The 15,716-nt window shown below is 44.2% G+C and overlaps 2 protein-coding genes across 2 annotated transcripts; both read left to right on the top strand.

The window, feature by feature from the left end:
- Positions 1 to 550: 550 nt before the first annotated feature.
- On the top strand, positions 551 to 11,220 carry atad5a (ATPase family AAA domain containing 5a). Its single transcript, XM_084037399.1, has 22 exons — positions 551 to 910; positions 1,433 to 1,496; positions 1,603 to 3,404; positions 3,857 to 3,938; positions 4,063 to 4,221; positions 4,531 to 4,657; positions 4,744 to 4,995; positions 5,258 to 5,406; positions 5,518 to 5,668; positions 5,823 to 6,140; positions 6,715 to 6,811; positions 6,972 to 7,054; positions 7,153 to 7,289; positions 7,377 to 7,554; positions 7,686 to 7,853; positions 7,957 to 8,199; positions 8,289 to 8,353; positions 8,471 to 8,660; positions 8,771 to 8,925; positions 9,084 to 9,931; positions 10,066 to 10,224; positions 10,366 to 11,220. Exons 2-22 carry the CDS (start codon positions 1,446 to 1,448, stop codon positions 10,442 to 10,444), a joined length of 5,493 nt encoding a protein of 1,830 aa, XP_083893525.1. The 5' UTR covers positions 551 to 910; positions 1,433 to 1,445; the 3' UTR covers positions 10,445 to 11,220.
- A 237-nt stretch (positions 11,221 to 11,457) lies between these two features.
- Positions 11,458 to 15,571, top strand: adap2 (ArfGAP with dual PH domains 2). Its single transcript, XM_084036917.1, has 11 exons — positions 11,458 to 11,672; positions 12,313 to 12,437; positions 12,543 to 12,634; positions 12,861 to 12,949; positions 13,194 to 13,306; positions 13,841 to 13,990; positions 14,076 to 14,159; positions 14,306 to 14,368; positions 14,619 to 14,696; positions 14,807 to 15,035; positions 15,324 to 15,571. The coding sequence occupies exons 1-11, from the start codon at positions 11,585 to 11,587 to the stop codon at positions 15,350 to 15,352; spliced, it is 1,140 nt and encodes a 379-aa protein (XP_083893043.1). The 5' UTR covers positions 11,458 to 11,584; the 3' UTR covers positions 15,353 to 15,571.
- The last annotated feature ends 145 nt before the right edge of the window (positions 15,572 to 15,716 follow it).

Consider the following 15,716-nt stretch of genomic DNA (forward strand, 5'->3'; position numbering starts at 1 on the left):
ATATTTAGGTCAGTCAAAACAAGACATTTGAATACATCACCATGAGTACTGGGAAATAGTATATATATAATTTTGTGACTATTTTCTGATATTTAATATAACAAGTTATTAATTTATTATTTAAGAAAATAATTGTCAAATTAATTGACAATTAAAATAGTTGATAAACATTCACACACTTCTATACAGGTTATTTATTATGAGAACAGTTCAGTATAGTTGTATTGCTTTCATTGTAATGTTTATCTTGACAAATATCACCACTATTGTAAAGTTCACGTGTTAATATATTGTATAATGTGTAATATAAATGTAAAAAGTTGGTAATTCAGGCTTTCATGTTGATTTGGTTTGATGCAGCCAGCAGAGGTAGCTGCCACTTTCCCCTCCTCCTCCAAACGCTGCAACACCACGCCATCTTTGTTATGGTCTAACTACGTCATGCAATGACGGGGCCCTCTTCTCCCCTGCGATTGGTGGAATCCGGTCATGCCAAAGGTCACGTATATTTGGCGCTCTTCATTCACAACCAGTCTGGCGCGTTTTTGAAAAGTGCAGCGTTACGTCAAGAGACATGTATTTTGAATTCCTGCTCGGAACAAATCGGAAAATATCGGCGTAACGTTTTTCCCTCTTGGCGGTCGGTTTGTGTCGGACGTGTCGAGGATGTTTGCGCCGCTTTTGGGAGCCGCGAGGACAGCAGCTGCCCTGGGAGCCGCGTCCACCGAAGTCTGCTAGCTTGTTGTTTTACAGTGAAACGGTATATGTCCGGTGGAAACGCACGGATGTTCGCCGCACACAATGAACTTTGCCTCCGTTGCTGCTCGTCCACACACCCGGGGAAGTGAGTAAGAAAAGGCAAAGAAGACGACCTCTGAAGTTGCGGCAAGTTACAGCTGCAGTTTTATCGGTGAGTCTTCTAATTTGGTACAAAAAAAAACCAAAAAGGGCGACTGGTCGCCATGACGGCATTCATTTTGACGTTAGCTCTCCTTCAGCCCTTCTATTAAATCATGTAAATAAACTGCAGTTGTATAAACATGTATTCTGACTTTGCTTCACCGGAACTTCCTTCATAGTTTAGGTATCAATGGTGTTTTTACAGTAACTTTACTTTGTGTTGTAGCTTCCAGGGCTGTTTACAGTGTCAACAATGTTCGTTGAGATGGAGCAAAATATAATTAATGGCTTGGATAATGTGTGTGTAAAATGAAAGTTAAGCATCTTTGAAGTGTTGATGAATGAAAGTTTATTGCAAACTCGTCATTATTGTGCAGCTTTTGCCTTTTATTTAATATCTGGTAAAAGGGAGGCAGGAAATATTCCCAACTTGTACATGGACAATAAGTGTACATGTGACCTATTGTACTGTTTGGATAATAAAATTAATACTTCATGTCTTCATTTGCATTATCTCCCCCTTTTGCTTTAGGTCTCTTTAAATTATGGCTGGTGTTGTAGCTATGGCATCGGTCATTGAGGACTTTGACACCCAGGTATGTTTATGTCACTGATTCTGGTCATATATAGCAAGCAGCAGCTGTTTTCATTCATTAATTATGCGTTTTCTCATTTGATTTACTTTTGTCATTCCTTTTACAGCCTTGCAAGAAAGCTCACAAAGATGGAGGCAGTCAAATCGTCAAGACAATCACAAACTATTTCTCTCCCGTGCCCAAGCCTGCGGAGAAACCCTTTTCACCTCCTCGCACCAACAACATCACGGACTATTTTAGCCGGAAGGCGCCCTCCTCTAAAGAAAAGAGCAGCTCACTTGAGCGGTCGAAAGAGAACTGTCAGACGTCTCTTTCGGAAAAACACGCCAGTCCGGAGGCAGCGGTGAAACAGCCATCTCAGAAACGGAGGAGAAAGGCCAGTAAAGCTGCAAGAAAAATTGTGGAGGCTGAAATCTTTAGCTCCGTTGACGAGGCGAGCTGCCTGATTGTAGAGGAACTACATGAAAGCAGAGATTCGGCAGCAGAAGCAATCAGCAGCTGTGGTATCCTCGGCAGTGATACAGCAGTCCTGATGGCCCAGCTTAGTGCCGAGGCTTGTAACAGTGGAGGGAAATCAGAGACGAAGACCTTCTGTGTTGAGGAGGCTGAAGAAGATGGTTCTAAATGTGGGAGCAGTGTCAGACTTGATCCAGAACTGAACAGTATTGCATTATCTCCAATCTTACCATCAAAAGATAAAGCAAAACAAGTCAAAACTGTTGCACGAAATTCTAGGAAGGCAAAGAATTCAGAACCAGAGGAGATGGAAAAAGAGCGCTCCTTGTGTGATGTGAGTATGGAGGTCAATGTGGATGAGGCCTCTCAGTTAAACAACAGTACAGTCACAATCTCCTTTGAAGATTTTGTGCGGAGTCAAAGCCAGGGCAGGGATGAGGAGGACGTAGAAGATGAAGAGGACGTAGAAGATGAAAGTAAAATCGCAACAAAGGCAGATGAAATGGACACTGACCAGTTGGACAAGCCGAAAGCTGGAGAAAATTATGGTTCTGGGGAGTCCATTTTCCAAGTCTCACCCCGAACTGTCACCATCCAGGCTGAAGTGCATGCGGTCTCACCGAAACAGGAAGCAGCCAGGGCGGGGGGAAAGTTAGCTTCCATCTTCAACAGGAGAAAGGGGACGATGAGCCCTGCAGAGGTAGCATCGTCTCCTAACGAGGCTGAACACCAGCATCCTCCTACCTCTCTGACGGTCAAGCGTAAATCCAATGTTGTTCTTCAAGAGGAAGATCTAGAGCTGGCTGTGCTTGAAAGTGAATCCATGCCCAAGTGCAGTGAGGCACAGAGGAAGCAATTCATGGCTGCCTTCAAACAGCCCGGTCTGGAGGGGTCCAAAACCAAACACGCTAAGGGCCAGGCCAAGCAGAAGCAACCCGGAGAGAAGGCTTTGGGTGATGCAGACAGCGTTGCTGAAGAAGATGCTGTTATTCCGCCCTCTGTTGAGCAAGTCCCTGATGCCTCTCAGGAAAACAAAGCTACTAAAAAGAAACCAGCAATTAAAGGCAAAAAGAAAGCTAAAAAAGTAAAGGAGGCAGTCACCACCCCACCTCATACTGCTGCTACTTCGGAAGAAACAGTGGCTGCAGCTGTTGAGGAGGATGATGAGAAAAGTGAGGAGCGCCCCATCACCTCCACTCCCTGCATCCCAGTGGTGAGGCGGTCCAGAAGAGAGGCTGCAGTCAAGCAAGCACCCGAGGTCAGCCCAACAACCCCTGTCAGAAAAACCAGGAAACGCAACAAGTCGAAGGACGCTGCTGCTGCTGCTGCTGCTGCTGCCTCACCCGATGACAGCCCTGCAACGATCTCCACGCCAAAGACACGCAAGTCCAAACACGGTGTCTTCAGAGCAGTGATGGTGTGTCCCCCCGACACAGAAGAAAGTCCAATCAGGTGACATAAAGTTATAATTTAATGCTTTTACACACTCAAACGTTTTATATGCATGTATAACCTCCAGTTACCTCAGTTTATTTGATGCTCCAAGCTAAGCTAATGCAGTCAATACAACAGTCCTTTAATTCATCCAACCTTCACGAAGGTTAGATTGTTACATTTTTGTGTTTATGTGTTTATTCAACTATGTGGTCATTTTGGAGGACTTTATTTAATTAAACATTAAAGTGTTTCTCCTATTTAGCCACCCTTGTTGGTCACCTGTTAATAACATAATGCAATACAATTCAACAGCACCACAAACAATCTCATACAATTGAATCACCACCTCTTCAGCAGTGTATTTTTCTTCATTATCTTATTCATTAGCTAGGTGCAACTATTATACTTGTGTATGGATGTGTAACTGTTCTTTTTAATGTTTTAAATTAATATTTTCTCATCACAAGGATTAAATTTACCAGAGTTCGTAAAAATCTTTCCATCACCAAGGCTGAAAGTGGAGGTGGCAACACTTCTTTGCCTAAAAAAGTAAGTATAATTCTTACAGGTTGCACAAATTCTAAATAATTTGTTGTACTAATTTGATAAGGAATTATATATTTCAAATATAATTATGAGTTTAGGATGATGAAAGGATGCCTTATTTTCTCAGACATCAAAAGACTCTGAAAAGCGGATGCAGGCAAAGAAGTTGGTGGAGAAAGCCCGGGTGATCCAGCAGAGTAAAAAAACAGCTGTCAAGGAAAAGGGCACCTTGAGGCGTTCATCAAGAACCGGCGCCTCCACCAAGACGATCTACTGTGAAGATGAGGTACAGTTCAAGGACAAAATATGAATCACAATTTGCACAGTGTTGAAGAGGTGGTTAACATTTTAGGGCATGAGTTGGTCGAGTTATCAAAAGGCTGGTTTGAACTCATGCAGGGAGTCTTGTAGTGGATTTGACCGATGAAACATTTTTAGGTTTTAAACTATTCTCAATATAATGACGCATCGTTTCTTCCACATTGGCACAATAAGCCACCTTTGCAGTACAACACAAACATGAATGCAGAAACCTTTTTTGTGTACTCACTCATGTCCCCCCCCCCCCCCCCATAATATGGTTTTGTTTTTTCAGGACTCTGTCATCTGCCTGGAGGAGGACCAAACTGCCGAAAAGAGCAAAACCCAGAAGCCTTTACGCAGTCTAAATGAAGTTCTGGGAAGAGCCGCATCTGTTGGCAAAGAGACCAAGACTGTCCCAGGTAAGCTTTCCTGCTCAAAATCATCATTTACTGTTCAGCATTTTAGTGAAATATCACCTCATGATTCTGTATTTTCTATCTCACAGGCTCCAAAGGGGCCTCGTTGGGCCAAGAGAAGACCGCTCGGAAGCTGTCTGCGGTGGTTTCTATCTTTGATGACAGCAGCTCTGAAAACTCCCAGGACGATGAGCAGTTCAGGGCCCGCAGAGAGTTCTTGAAGAGTGGCCTGCCTGACTCCTTTAGGAAACAGATCGCCAAAACCGCTGCCAACAAGGAGGCCTACTCTCTCTCCTGTTCCTCATTTCAACCAGTTATTCACATGAGGCAACCATCAAACGGTAAGCTGTCCCTGCACAGACATGCACTTCATTTGCACTTCATTTGGCAGTGGTAGAAACTCAATACTTTCATTCCACTACAGTTCAGAGTACACATTTTATATTTCACTTAATTTTTTAGGTATATTTTGATGGTAACATTTTCAATGCAGGGCTTTTACTTGCGAAAGAGTATTTCTATGGCATGATGTTGCTACTTGTACTCAATATGAAGCACTGGTAGGTACATACGTGTCAAGTAAAACTTGTCTTGTATTGACAGATTGCCCTCTTTGGAGTCTGCTGTGGCCTGAGTCTTCGTTACTGTGTCATCTGAAAGAGCTTTGGTGCCAAACATCCAACTTACTTCCATCTGCCAGTGGTTTCCCTTGTGTGAAGACAGAACCAGCCCGTAGAGCCTTGTGTGAACGGGTATGTTGAAGTGACTGTAATGATGAAGGTAGTGCTGGTGCTGCCAGTATAGCTATGCTGTATTTAAAAAAGTGTGAAACAGACAGTATTTAACAGTATTTTCTTTTTTAGGATTCTGGCTGGGGGCCTGAGATCTCAGAAAGTGATCGTCGGCTTCTACTGGAGGAGGTCAGCACCTCTAACCCTTCCTTTCCTGTTCAGATGTTCATCACTCACTTCCTGAAGAGACGTGCTGACCACCTGCAGCAGAGCACAACCTCAGGTCAGCACTGAAACAAAGATAGACACGTTGTATTGCAAAATGTCAGGTTGCAGGAGCAGTTTATTTTAGGGTGTAATTATTTAAAAAATCCTTTTTATTATTTACAAACCAGCCAAAATATAGACATAACATTTGCATGTTATCTATTTCCTAGAAGCAGAGGCTGTAACCAGAGTCACAAGCACCACACTGCCAGCTGAAGCAGTAGGAGGGAAGAGGAAGAGGCTTGATGAAGAGGGAGAAATGACGGTGAAGGTGGCTAAGAAACAACGGGGCAACTGTGCAAAAGAAAAAAACTCTGAGCCCGAGCCCACAAAAAGGGAGGGCCGTACGAGACGAGCGCGGAGATCAAGGCCAGAGGAGGAGGACGAGAAAGTCCAGCCTAAAGTCAGAGCCGACCCCATCCCGACTGAAGATGACTCTGTGGTTGTGATCGATGACTTGCTTTTGGGAGAGAACACTGAAAAAAAAGGTGAGGTATCACATTTTATGGTCTGAAGTCTCACACAAACAACACACAATATCAGCCAATGGGAAGCACCTTGAATGACGGCTACACAAAGGGAAGTCAGTGGCAAGTTTGCAATCCAAGACAAAGCAAATATATGAAAATGTCTTGGAACATGCTGATGGTTGCAGCTTAACTGTCCCTAACCTAACCTGCTTTAATGTTTTGTATAACATATACTCCGGTATTTGCTTTTGTTGCTTTTAATGTGTCATTATCCAAGCCATAGTTCATAATTTGGCTCTGATAGGGAAGTGTTGGCAAACTGTCAAAGTTAAGGTTTGGTGCTTAGACTGCTTAAAAATAGAGCTGCTGTATTTGACTCCACCAAAACCATGTATAATTATTTTAAAAGTCACTCGCGAGAGTGACACACCTTCCAACTGGCATGACAACTTTTCATACAAGATCCTTGAAGGTAATGCCAGTAAAAAATAATTTGTCCTTGTTGGCGAATTCATCAGCAGGTGTCTTTGGCATTGCACTGGCACAACACTGGCTGCTATAAGTAATCTAGCAAATATTTTTTTGTCTACAGCTGAGGGGAAGGAGGACGTATTATGGACAGAAAAATATCAGCCCCAGCACTCCAGCGACATCATAGGCAACACTGCCTCAGTGAGGAGGCTGCACAGGTGAATAATTAAAACGGCTTCAATTTAAAAGTAGCCACTGCATTTCGTTAATACTGTATCTCTTGAATGATATCAGTTCATTGCGTATATTAGCACAATATGTGGCTGGGATGTTGACATTGTATCAAGAACGTCATGTTTCTCCCTTTTTTTTGTACAGCTGGCTAAAGGAATGGAAACTCCGTGCAGACAGAGAAGAGAGAAAAAAGCAGAAAGACAAGAAACACGAGGAAGGCAGCAATGGTGGGAGATTAGAGAAATGCTCCTCTTTTTTTCCCTCTTCATACCCACTTGGCTTGATACGTGTTTGCATTGACTGCATGATGGCTCCTTGTGTCCAGACTCGGACTGGGAGTGTGGAGAAGAGGACTCCCAGGATGGAGAGGACATGTTGTGTAATACGATGCTCATCACTGGACCCACTGGAATAGGAAAGACGGCGGCAGTCTATGCTTGTGCCCAGGAGCTGGGCTTCAAGGTACAACAGCGTCAAGGTCCATAACTGTGACATTTGTGTAGAAAATAGCGTCTTCGTTTCTTTACTTCCCTCTCGTTCCCCCCCAAGGTATTTGAGGTGAACGCTTCATCTCAGCGGAGTGGCCGTCTCATTCTGTCCCAGCTGAAGGAAGCCACTCAGTCGCACCAGGTGGACAGTCAGGGGGTCAACGCCAACAAACCCACCTACTTCAACAGTTACGGCACAAGCAGCAGTGCTGGAGTCCTCAAGGCCGGATCCTCGCCCAGTATGTACACGGCTCACATTGAAAACTTGTCGGAGAATCCGTTTTATGCATGTTTTATGTGTGGTTGGAATATTACAAAATGGGCACAAACTGTTGGAAATTAATTGCTTGTTGTTTTCTTTATCTTCCAGGAAAGGTTAACTCTCCTCGCAGGGTGGTTTCCTCTCCCAGGAAACATCCCCAGTCCCCAAGAGGTGCAAAAAGAGGAAGCCTGGCTCCCACCTCTTTAGCCAACTTCTTCAAAATGGGTCGACCCACCAACAAGGAGACACCTAACGCTAAACAGAATGAACAAACAGGTTAATTTCACCTTCAAATGTATCAGTTGTTTACAGATATGATGAGCTTTTATCGGTGCTTTAATGATAATATTTTTTCTCACTCCCTCATCTGTTTATGTAGCGACTTCCAAGAAAGTCATAAAAGCAAACGAGTGTGCGAATAAGCATACAGACCCCGCAATCAAATCACCAACAACTACCACCCCTAAAGAGAAGAACAATGAAGAACAGAGCAAGAAGACGGCGATCTCGCTCATCCTGTTTGAAGAAGTGGATGTTATTTTTGATGATGACTCAGGGTTCCTAGCAGCCATCAAGACATTTATGACCACCACGAAGAGACCAGTCATCCTCACTACCAGCGGTGAGTAGGAGAAGTGAGGTCAAATGTCTTAACAGTTTGGTCTGTGTTGAGTCTTTTGAGTGTAAATCCAATCCCTGCACATTTTATAGATCCTGCTTTCAGCACCATGTTTGATGGCAACTTTGAAGAGATCCTTTTCAAAACGCCGTCAGTGGTGAGTGGCTGATTTATTAACGCACAATGTGATCTTGATCTTTTGATGCTAATCAAGCGGGAGCGAGCTCAGTAATCAAAAATTTAATTTTCCGTTGTCCTTCTCTCCCTGGTACAGTTGGATGTGGGCAGTTTCCTGCGGCTGTTGTGTCTGACGGAGGACACGAGGACAGACCTGCTGGACATCAGCTCTCTGCTCGTTCTCAATGGATGTGACATTCGGCAGAGTTTACTGCAGCTTCAGTTCTGGACTCGGAGTGCAGGAGGCCGTCGTGTAACCAGGCCGTTGGCGAACACTGACAAAAATGGTACGGTGATGATCTGGAGGAAACTCAATAAAATACGTGTTGTATTATTATTATTATAAAAAAATACCCTTTTAACCTAATTCCTAATTCCCTCTCGTTTCCATTAAAAGCTGAACTGAAGCCAGAGACTGAAGAGGTAGCAGGCATGACTGCGTGTGCAGCGACTGTCCCATCCACTCTCCCTCCCTGTGACACCGGCTGCACTGAAAGCATGCTCGGCCTGCTGAATGTTGAACCTAACGGAGACATTTGGGAGCTGCTCAGGGTAAAATCTTTATTTGCCACATTGCTTAGACTAAGAATGGGTAACAAAGTGAGGTCTGAAATAATGTTACCGACCAATGACCTCCTTATGATTGCTTCAGTGTGATCACAATGTTAATGTCTATTGTACTTGATTGACCGGGTCTGTGTTTTTATCAGAGCCAGAGTCCAGCGAAGGAGACGTTATGCTGGGAGCTGCTGGCAAACAGTAAGCGACGAGGAGTGGATCTGCTCTACTCCAACTTGGAGTCACTCTTACCTCTACCACTCACGCGGTTGACGACTTCTACCCAGAAGCCAGAGCGATCTGCTTCTGCATCACAGGACCATCCTCCTGTCAATCTAAAAGAGCTGCCGTCCCATGCCAGGTTACTACATACGGCAGAGTCGGCGGATTGCTCGGACGACGGCAGTCCAATTAAAATGTCCAACAGAATGAGGAAAAGCAAGAAGCGGCACGGTCTACCCGACCAGGGTGGACTGGACTCTGACTCGGATTCAGAAGACAGTTTCCTGTCTCTCTGCAAGCCGCAGAGCGCTCCTCAGGCAAAGGAGGAAGGCAAAGGGAGTTTAGTTTCAGAGACGGTGAAGAGGAGGCCGCTGACTCCTGAGGAGCGGGTAAAGAGTCTGCCAGTCTCCCAGTGTCTAGAATCAATAGCTGACTTTTTTGACGACATGTCGTACATGGACTCCTTGCTCGTTCATCCAGAGGGGGCTGACGATCTGAGAAGACCAGTCAGCGCAGTGTTGAAAGACGGGATGACCGATGAGTCGAGGGTTGAGACTGACAGAGGGAGCTGTGTAAGAGTAGAGCACATCTTGGAGATCCCGGCCGCCGTGGAGTCTCTGAGCTTCCACAAGTGTCGGGTGTCGGTCGCGGAGGCCTGGAACAAAGTCCAACGACTAGACGGCGAGGTGGGGAAGGAGGCTGCAGCAGAACTCTCCCTGCCCGTGGCTGCCACACATGAGGGTTACAGCTTCACTCAGGACGGCCCCTGTCAACCACAGTGAGTCCTGTCTTTCTTTACACCTTGGTTTATTACAACATGAATGTAATTCTGTAGCCCAGTCAGCATCATAATTCCAAGCCTGACCAGTTAAACCAGTTCAAATAAAGGAAATGTGAATTAATATGTTCCAGGCTGGTCCAACGGAGGAGGAAAGTGATGGAGAGTCTGCTGTTCAGAGGAGTGTGTGGTACTCTGGGCAACAGACCAGCAGCTGCTCTGGACTACCTGCCAGCCCTTCGCACCATCTGCAGATCAGAGCAGCTTAAGGAGCAGGGCAAGGTCAAACGAAGGTTAGCGTGCAGAAACCTCACAGAATGCACACCAAGCACACATTGTAATTGTATGGAAGAAGCTGTGCATGCATGCCATTCCTATAAATGTCTTCTGAATTGAGTCCTCAGAAAACTGAGCTGTTTTCCCCCTCCTTCCAGGTTCCTGCACTACCTAGATGCGATCCACCTGGGTCTTGAAAAGAGCACCCTACAGCACCTTGCTGAAGACTTCCCCTGAACGTGAGAGGAGATCAGACGTGTCGTCATGATCACACAGCCTTAAACAATTAATACCCTTCGAGTGGTCACACTGCTATTGAATTGGAAGAAGCAATACGTTTTACAGGCTGTGTTGTGACACGAGGATGAATAGTCGGGCATCAACAACCACATGCATCGCTGTCGTCTTTGGTCTGTTTATGATCGCGACCTCGGCATGAGATGAGGTGGCTAGCTGGTCAGAGGTGAGCGCACAAAGGACTGTCTGGTGAAGTTTACACTCGTCACTCTCACCTTACTGAGGGAAAGCTAAATAACCTCAAATGCTGTCTAATTCAGCACGTCTTGTGGCGCTTTCTCAGAATGCACTAAAGGTTTCTACTTTATATGATTCTCGTAATATTAAGCTGTCGGTTTTTTTCCCTTGTACAGTAGTGTTTTATACATTGAATCCATGATTTGTATCTTGAAAAGTGTTTTATTTCTAGTAGAATTGTCTTTTGAGGAGTAAGTATGAGTCAGTAATGATTTGTAAGAGATTAACATGTAAAATAGAATTTGTAAAGGCTGTGTAAAGTGACATTCTCTACACAAAGTACTGTTCGTGCACTCAGGATCTCCTTCATAAAAGGCTGCTGAAGCTTTATTTTTCAGCCCTACATCACAGTCACATTCCTCACAGTGATTTTTTTTTTTTATTATCGTTGATTTTTCCAGCCATAAATATGTACACATTACTCACTGGGTTTTTTTGTTGTGACAGAAATAAAGGTTTGTAACAACTCAATAAAGATATTATCTATCTCTGTGTGTGCTTAAATACAGTGTAATTACGCTTGTACATGCCGTCACCAATGCACAGTGGGTAGACCGGTTTCAGCTGAGTTTGTAATGTATTTGGGAGGGAGGTCATCAAGGGACGCCCCTCCCCTCCCCCTCTGATTGTTCCCACTGCGCAGCTGACGCGCGCAGGAGGAGGCTGCCGCTCTGTTGTAACATCCACAACTCCCAACCTGTCGCAAGTTCCAGTTTTTATATTGCCGGTTGCGTTTCGCCACGTGTGGAGGGGGGAAAAAACACGATGTGACCATCATGTTTGGTTCGGACAGCGGGGATTCTTCATCGTCTCAGAAAAGGACGTGACTTTTTTTTTTCCGGGATGGCAAATCACGAGCGAAACAAGAAGATGTTGCTGGAACTGTTGAAGCGGCCGATCAACAACCGGTGCGCCGACTGCGGAGCGGCTGGTGAGCAACACGTCACTCCACTGTTCACCCGGCTCCATGCATCTGTTTAAGCCCTTTTCTAAAACTTGAATGTGTCCATGTGTTACACATGGCCAAGAGGCATTATTTGGTTATATATATAAATATATTTTAATAGGCAGTTTAAGAGTTTATTTATGAAGCTCTTCGATTTCAGATGAATGATCGTCATTTTGTCAAACAAACAAAGCAGGATTATCAACCCAGGAAAGGTTTGATTTAGGTATTATTTCGAATGGGAAATTATAATACATTTGATTTCTTGGCGCCTTACAAAACATTAATAAAACATAAATAAACGCAACACATCAGTAGGAAAAGTTATATCAAGTTAAAACATTTAAATCAATACAATGAAGGTGGATATACTGAAAATTATGTAAGGTATGCACTCTAATGCATATCAACTAGTAAGTGTAAAGGGTTATTGTGTCAAAATGTAGTTTTAATAGGCTTTTGTACTCACTAGTGCATATTCCTAAATAGATTTGTTTATTCAAAGACACAAAACCTAACACTAATTTCTGCAGCATGGGAATACAAGGCACATGGAGTGGGGGGGAACAGGAGGGTTTAATTGTAAAGTGTGTAATTGAAATGCCGCCTCGTCTGCACACCTCAGGTCCAGACTGGGCCTCCTACAAGTTAGGTGTGTTTGTGTGTCTGAACTGCTCCGGCATCCATCGCAGCCTGTCCAGCCGGGTCAAATCCATCCAGCTGGACTTCTGGGAGGATGAGCTGGTGGAGGTATGTTCCTATTGTAATGGTAATACCATGTTAGTTCTCCAGGTGAAAGGTGTCTTTTGTCCATGTGTAATCTCCGTGTGTGTCTATTTTCTGGGACTTGGGAAGTTCATGAAAGCCAACGGCAATGCCAGCGCCCTGGGCTTGTATGAGAAAGCCGTTCCAGCGTACTACTATCGGCCCCAGGAACATGACTGTGTGTAAGTATGTTTCCAGGATGAGGAAATTCCTCAGAAAATCATTTTTGTGCTATGATCACGCATGCCAACTGCTGACATGACAATAAATAGACAGAAGTTCAACTGCAGAAGAGAAATACAGATGCATCCCTGCTGCTAAATCAAAGCTGAATAAATCATCTTCTTGTCGTGACACTGCAGCTTGTGTTGACCTGTGTTCTTCCTGTTGTTTGCCTTTGAACTGCAGTGTCTTAAAAGAGCAGTGGATCCGGGCTAAATATGAAAGGAGGGAATTCACAGGAGAAACCAAGTATCCACCACTTCCATACACCACAGGTGATGTTCTCTCTGTTCTCAGGCTGCAGGACACCAGCCTTTGTCAGTCTGTTGGCGTAAGGCTGATGTGGTTTTTTCATACACATGCAAGAAAAACCTGTTGCCTTTTGCATAACAATGCATCCAGGAAGTGAAAGCTGGCCAGATTGTCTTTTCGTAACGTTTCTGTGACTAAAGCCTTCTCATTTGGAGGAAGACCTGTGTGAAGACAACCTCGGTAGATTTTCTTTGATTTTGATTCCAGGTTTCTATGAAGGGATGCTGTGGAAGAAAGGGAGAGACAACACACAATTTCTGAAAAGGAAGTTCGTCCTGTCGGAGAGAGAATTTACCCTGACTTACTACAACAAGGAAAATGTGAGTTCCCCGAAGCGCCAAAATAATTGTAGTGCACTGAGCTTGTGCCAAGAGGCCGAGAAACTGTTTGGCAAACTGAGAACCGTTCCAAGCGACGTGCTGCACACGTGACAGGCATTTATTGCAAATAATAATAATAATACACAATTAATAAATGATGAAGCCTCAATGATTCCTGCAAGTTTACTTTCGCATACAACGGAAATCAAACCATTTAAAGACTACAAGATGTGGATATGAACTGTGAGGCACAGAGGTGCTTTGAGCTAAATGATAATCAGCATGCAAAGCTCCCAGCATGGGGATTTTTAGTAGGAATAATGTTTACCATATTCACCACCCCAGTTTTATGTGTCCGCATTTGCTAATTAACATGACGCCTAATTGATGGGAATGTCCTCAGTTTTGCAAATATTCAAAGTATTGAAATCTGTATCTGATGATGGAGCTGGAGGAAAGGTCCGGGGATCATCAAAGTTATAACGAGCTAACTGAACTCTCTTTTGCATCCTGTCCACAAACTCTGGAACTCAGGAGTCCAAGGGCCCTAAAGCTGTAATCGCCGTCAAGGACCTCAACGCCACCTTTCAACCGGAGAAGATTGGCCATCCCCACGGGCTGCAGATCTCCTACCAAGACAACGATCACACCAGGAACCTCTATGTTTATCACGGGAGTCCTGAGGTGGGACTGCATGATCATCACCAAGTCGTATGATTGTCATGCTGTAGGGCTGTGGAGAAGCTCAGGCTCTCTTCTTCTGCTCTAGGAAATAGTGACGTGGTACAACGCCATTCGTGCTGCTCGCTATGCATACCTGAAGACAGCATACCCGACTGGAAGCAACGAAGAGGTGGGCAATCAAACCGTGTCAAAACTGGAACGACAGAACGCTTTCTAGGCGTTTCACGACACTTGCAGTGGTCATCGGCAGTAAGAACTGTTTCGCTTTTATGTTTTAAAGCTTAACACCTGCGTGTCTTTGCACTTCTTTGTCAGCTGATACCAAAAATAACAAGAAACTACCTCAAAGAGGGGTACATGGAGAAGACGGGGCCATTGGTGAGTTATTAAACAAGAAAGAGTTTGACATATGCATGTTTGAATATGATTTATTATCCAAACCTCAACCGCTAATTTGCATGCAACAAGGCCAGCATAGTTCTTTGAGTGTGTTTCTGTTCCTCTATTCAAACACACTTCAATTATATTTTTTGTGAGAACAGGTTTTGATTTGATAGATGGAGGATAGAGAGTTGTGTTCAAATGTATACTTTTTCATGTGAAGCATTAAATGTTTTTTTTTTAACAGCAAAAAGAGCCGTTCAAAAGGAGATGGTTTACTTTGGACTCTCAAAACAGGAAGTTGTTCTACTTCAAAGGCCAACTGGTGAGGACTTCCCAGTACAACACACACAACGCTTGCACAGTGCACGTGTGAATGTTTGTCAAGCACTTTATATCTGAACGTGTGCATGTGTTTCATTCTTGCGAGCGTAGGATGCAGAGGAGTTAGGGGTAATTTTCATCGGCACGGAGAACAAAGGTTACTCCGTGAAGGTGTACGTCCCAAAGCACGCTCGGGGAAACAAGTGGAAGTGTGGCGTTATGGTGGAGACGCCCGAGCGTCAGTTTGTCTTCATGTGTGAGCAGGAGAGGGAGCAGAGAGAGTGGCTGGACGCCCTCAGACAGGTCCTGTCCAGGCCCATGACACCCCAGGATTATACCAGTAAGTAAGGCTGGAAAATACTGCCAACACATCACGGATATGTAAATGCTTTCTAATATTAGCACACAAAAAAAGCACATGCAAATCGGGTGGATGAGAGGATGAACCCATAAAACCTCTTATTTTCCACATTAAAATCCCTATGTGTTATAGGTTGAACATTCCTTGAATTTTAAGTTTTAAAGTAACATTAAGTCTATATAATTTTTATATTTCTGTTGATATGCTCACAAGATCCATGCCACCATAATCATTTTATTCATTTTTTATTCTTGTTTGCCCTCCCAGTTGAAGCCAACATCAAGTATAAAAGATGAACTACAGAGAGGTGTGTCAACGGGATGACGGGGAGACGACTGCAGCTATGGAAAACACGAGTGACCAGTGGTGTAGTGGTAGTTGATGAGGTGGGTGTACTGCTAGGTAGATGGGTAGGTTACAGAGGAGGAAGTGGGTATACTCTCCCATATATTCCAATGGCTTTCTGGCTGATAGGTGGGTATACTGTAAACCACCAGAAAAAGAAGTGGGTATACCCCGTATACCTGCGTATACCCTCCACTACACCACTGCGAGTGACTGAACTACTGCAGCAAAACCGTATCACTGTATCAGCACTGAATCCCATCCTTGTGTTGTAGTAATGCATCTCGACTGTGCTCCGCACCGCAGTGTGGATTC

Source organism: Eutrigla gurnardus (genome assembly GCF_963514095.1).
Source record: "Eutrigla gurnardus genome assembly, chromosome: 20".
NCBI lineage: Eukaryota > Metazoa > Chordata > Actinopteri > Perciformes > Triglidae > Eutrigla > Eutrigla gurnardus.

Excerpts from the sequence above, each read along its gene's own strand:
- atad5a (XM_084037399.1), top strand. The coding sequence starts at position 1,446 with ATGGCTGGTGTTGTAGCTATGGCATCGGTCATTGAGGACTTTGACACC. Across the intron at positions 5,407-5,517 it reads GTAGAGCCTTGTGTGAACGG|GATTCTGGCTGGGGGCCTGA; the intron begins GTATGTTGAAGT and ends TTTCTTTTTTAG. Across the intron at positions 7,290-7,376 it reads CCCAGGAGCTGGGCTTCAAG|GTATTTGAGGTGAACGCTTC; the intron begins GTACAACAGCGT and ends TTCCCCCCCAAG.
- adap2 (XM_084036917.1), top strand. The coding sequence starts at position 11,585 with ATGGCAAATCACGAGCGAAACAAGAAGATGTTGCTGGAACTGTTGAAG. Across the intron at positions 12,950-13,193 it reads ACCACTTCCATACACCACAG|GTTTCTATGAAGGGATGCTG; the intron begins GTGATGTTCTCT and ends TTTTGATTCCAG. Across the intron at positions 14,369-14,618 it reads TGGAGAAGACGGGGCCATTG|CAAAAAGAGCCGTTCAAAAG; the intron begins GTGAGTTATTAA and ends TTTTTTTAACAG.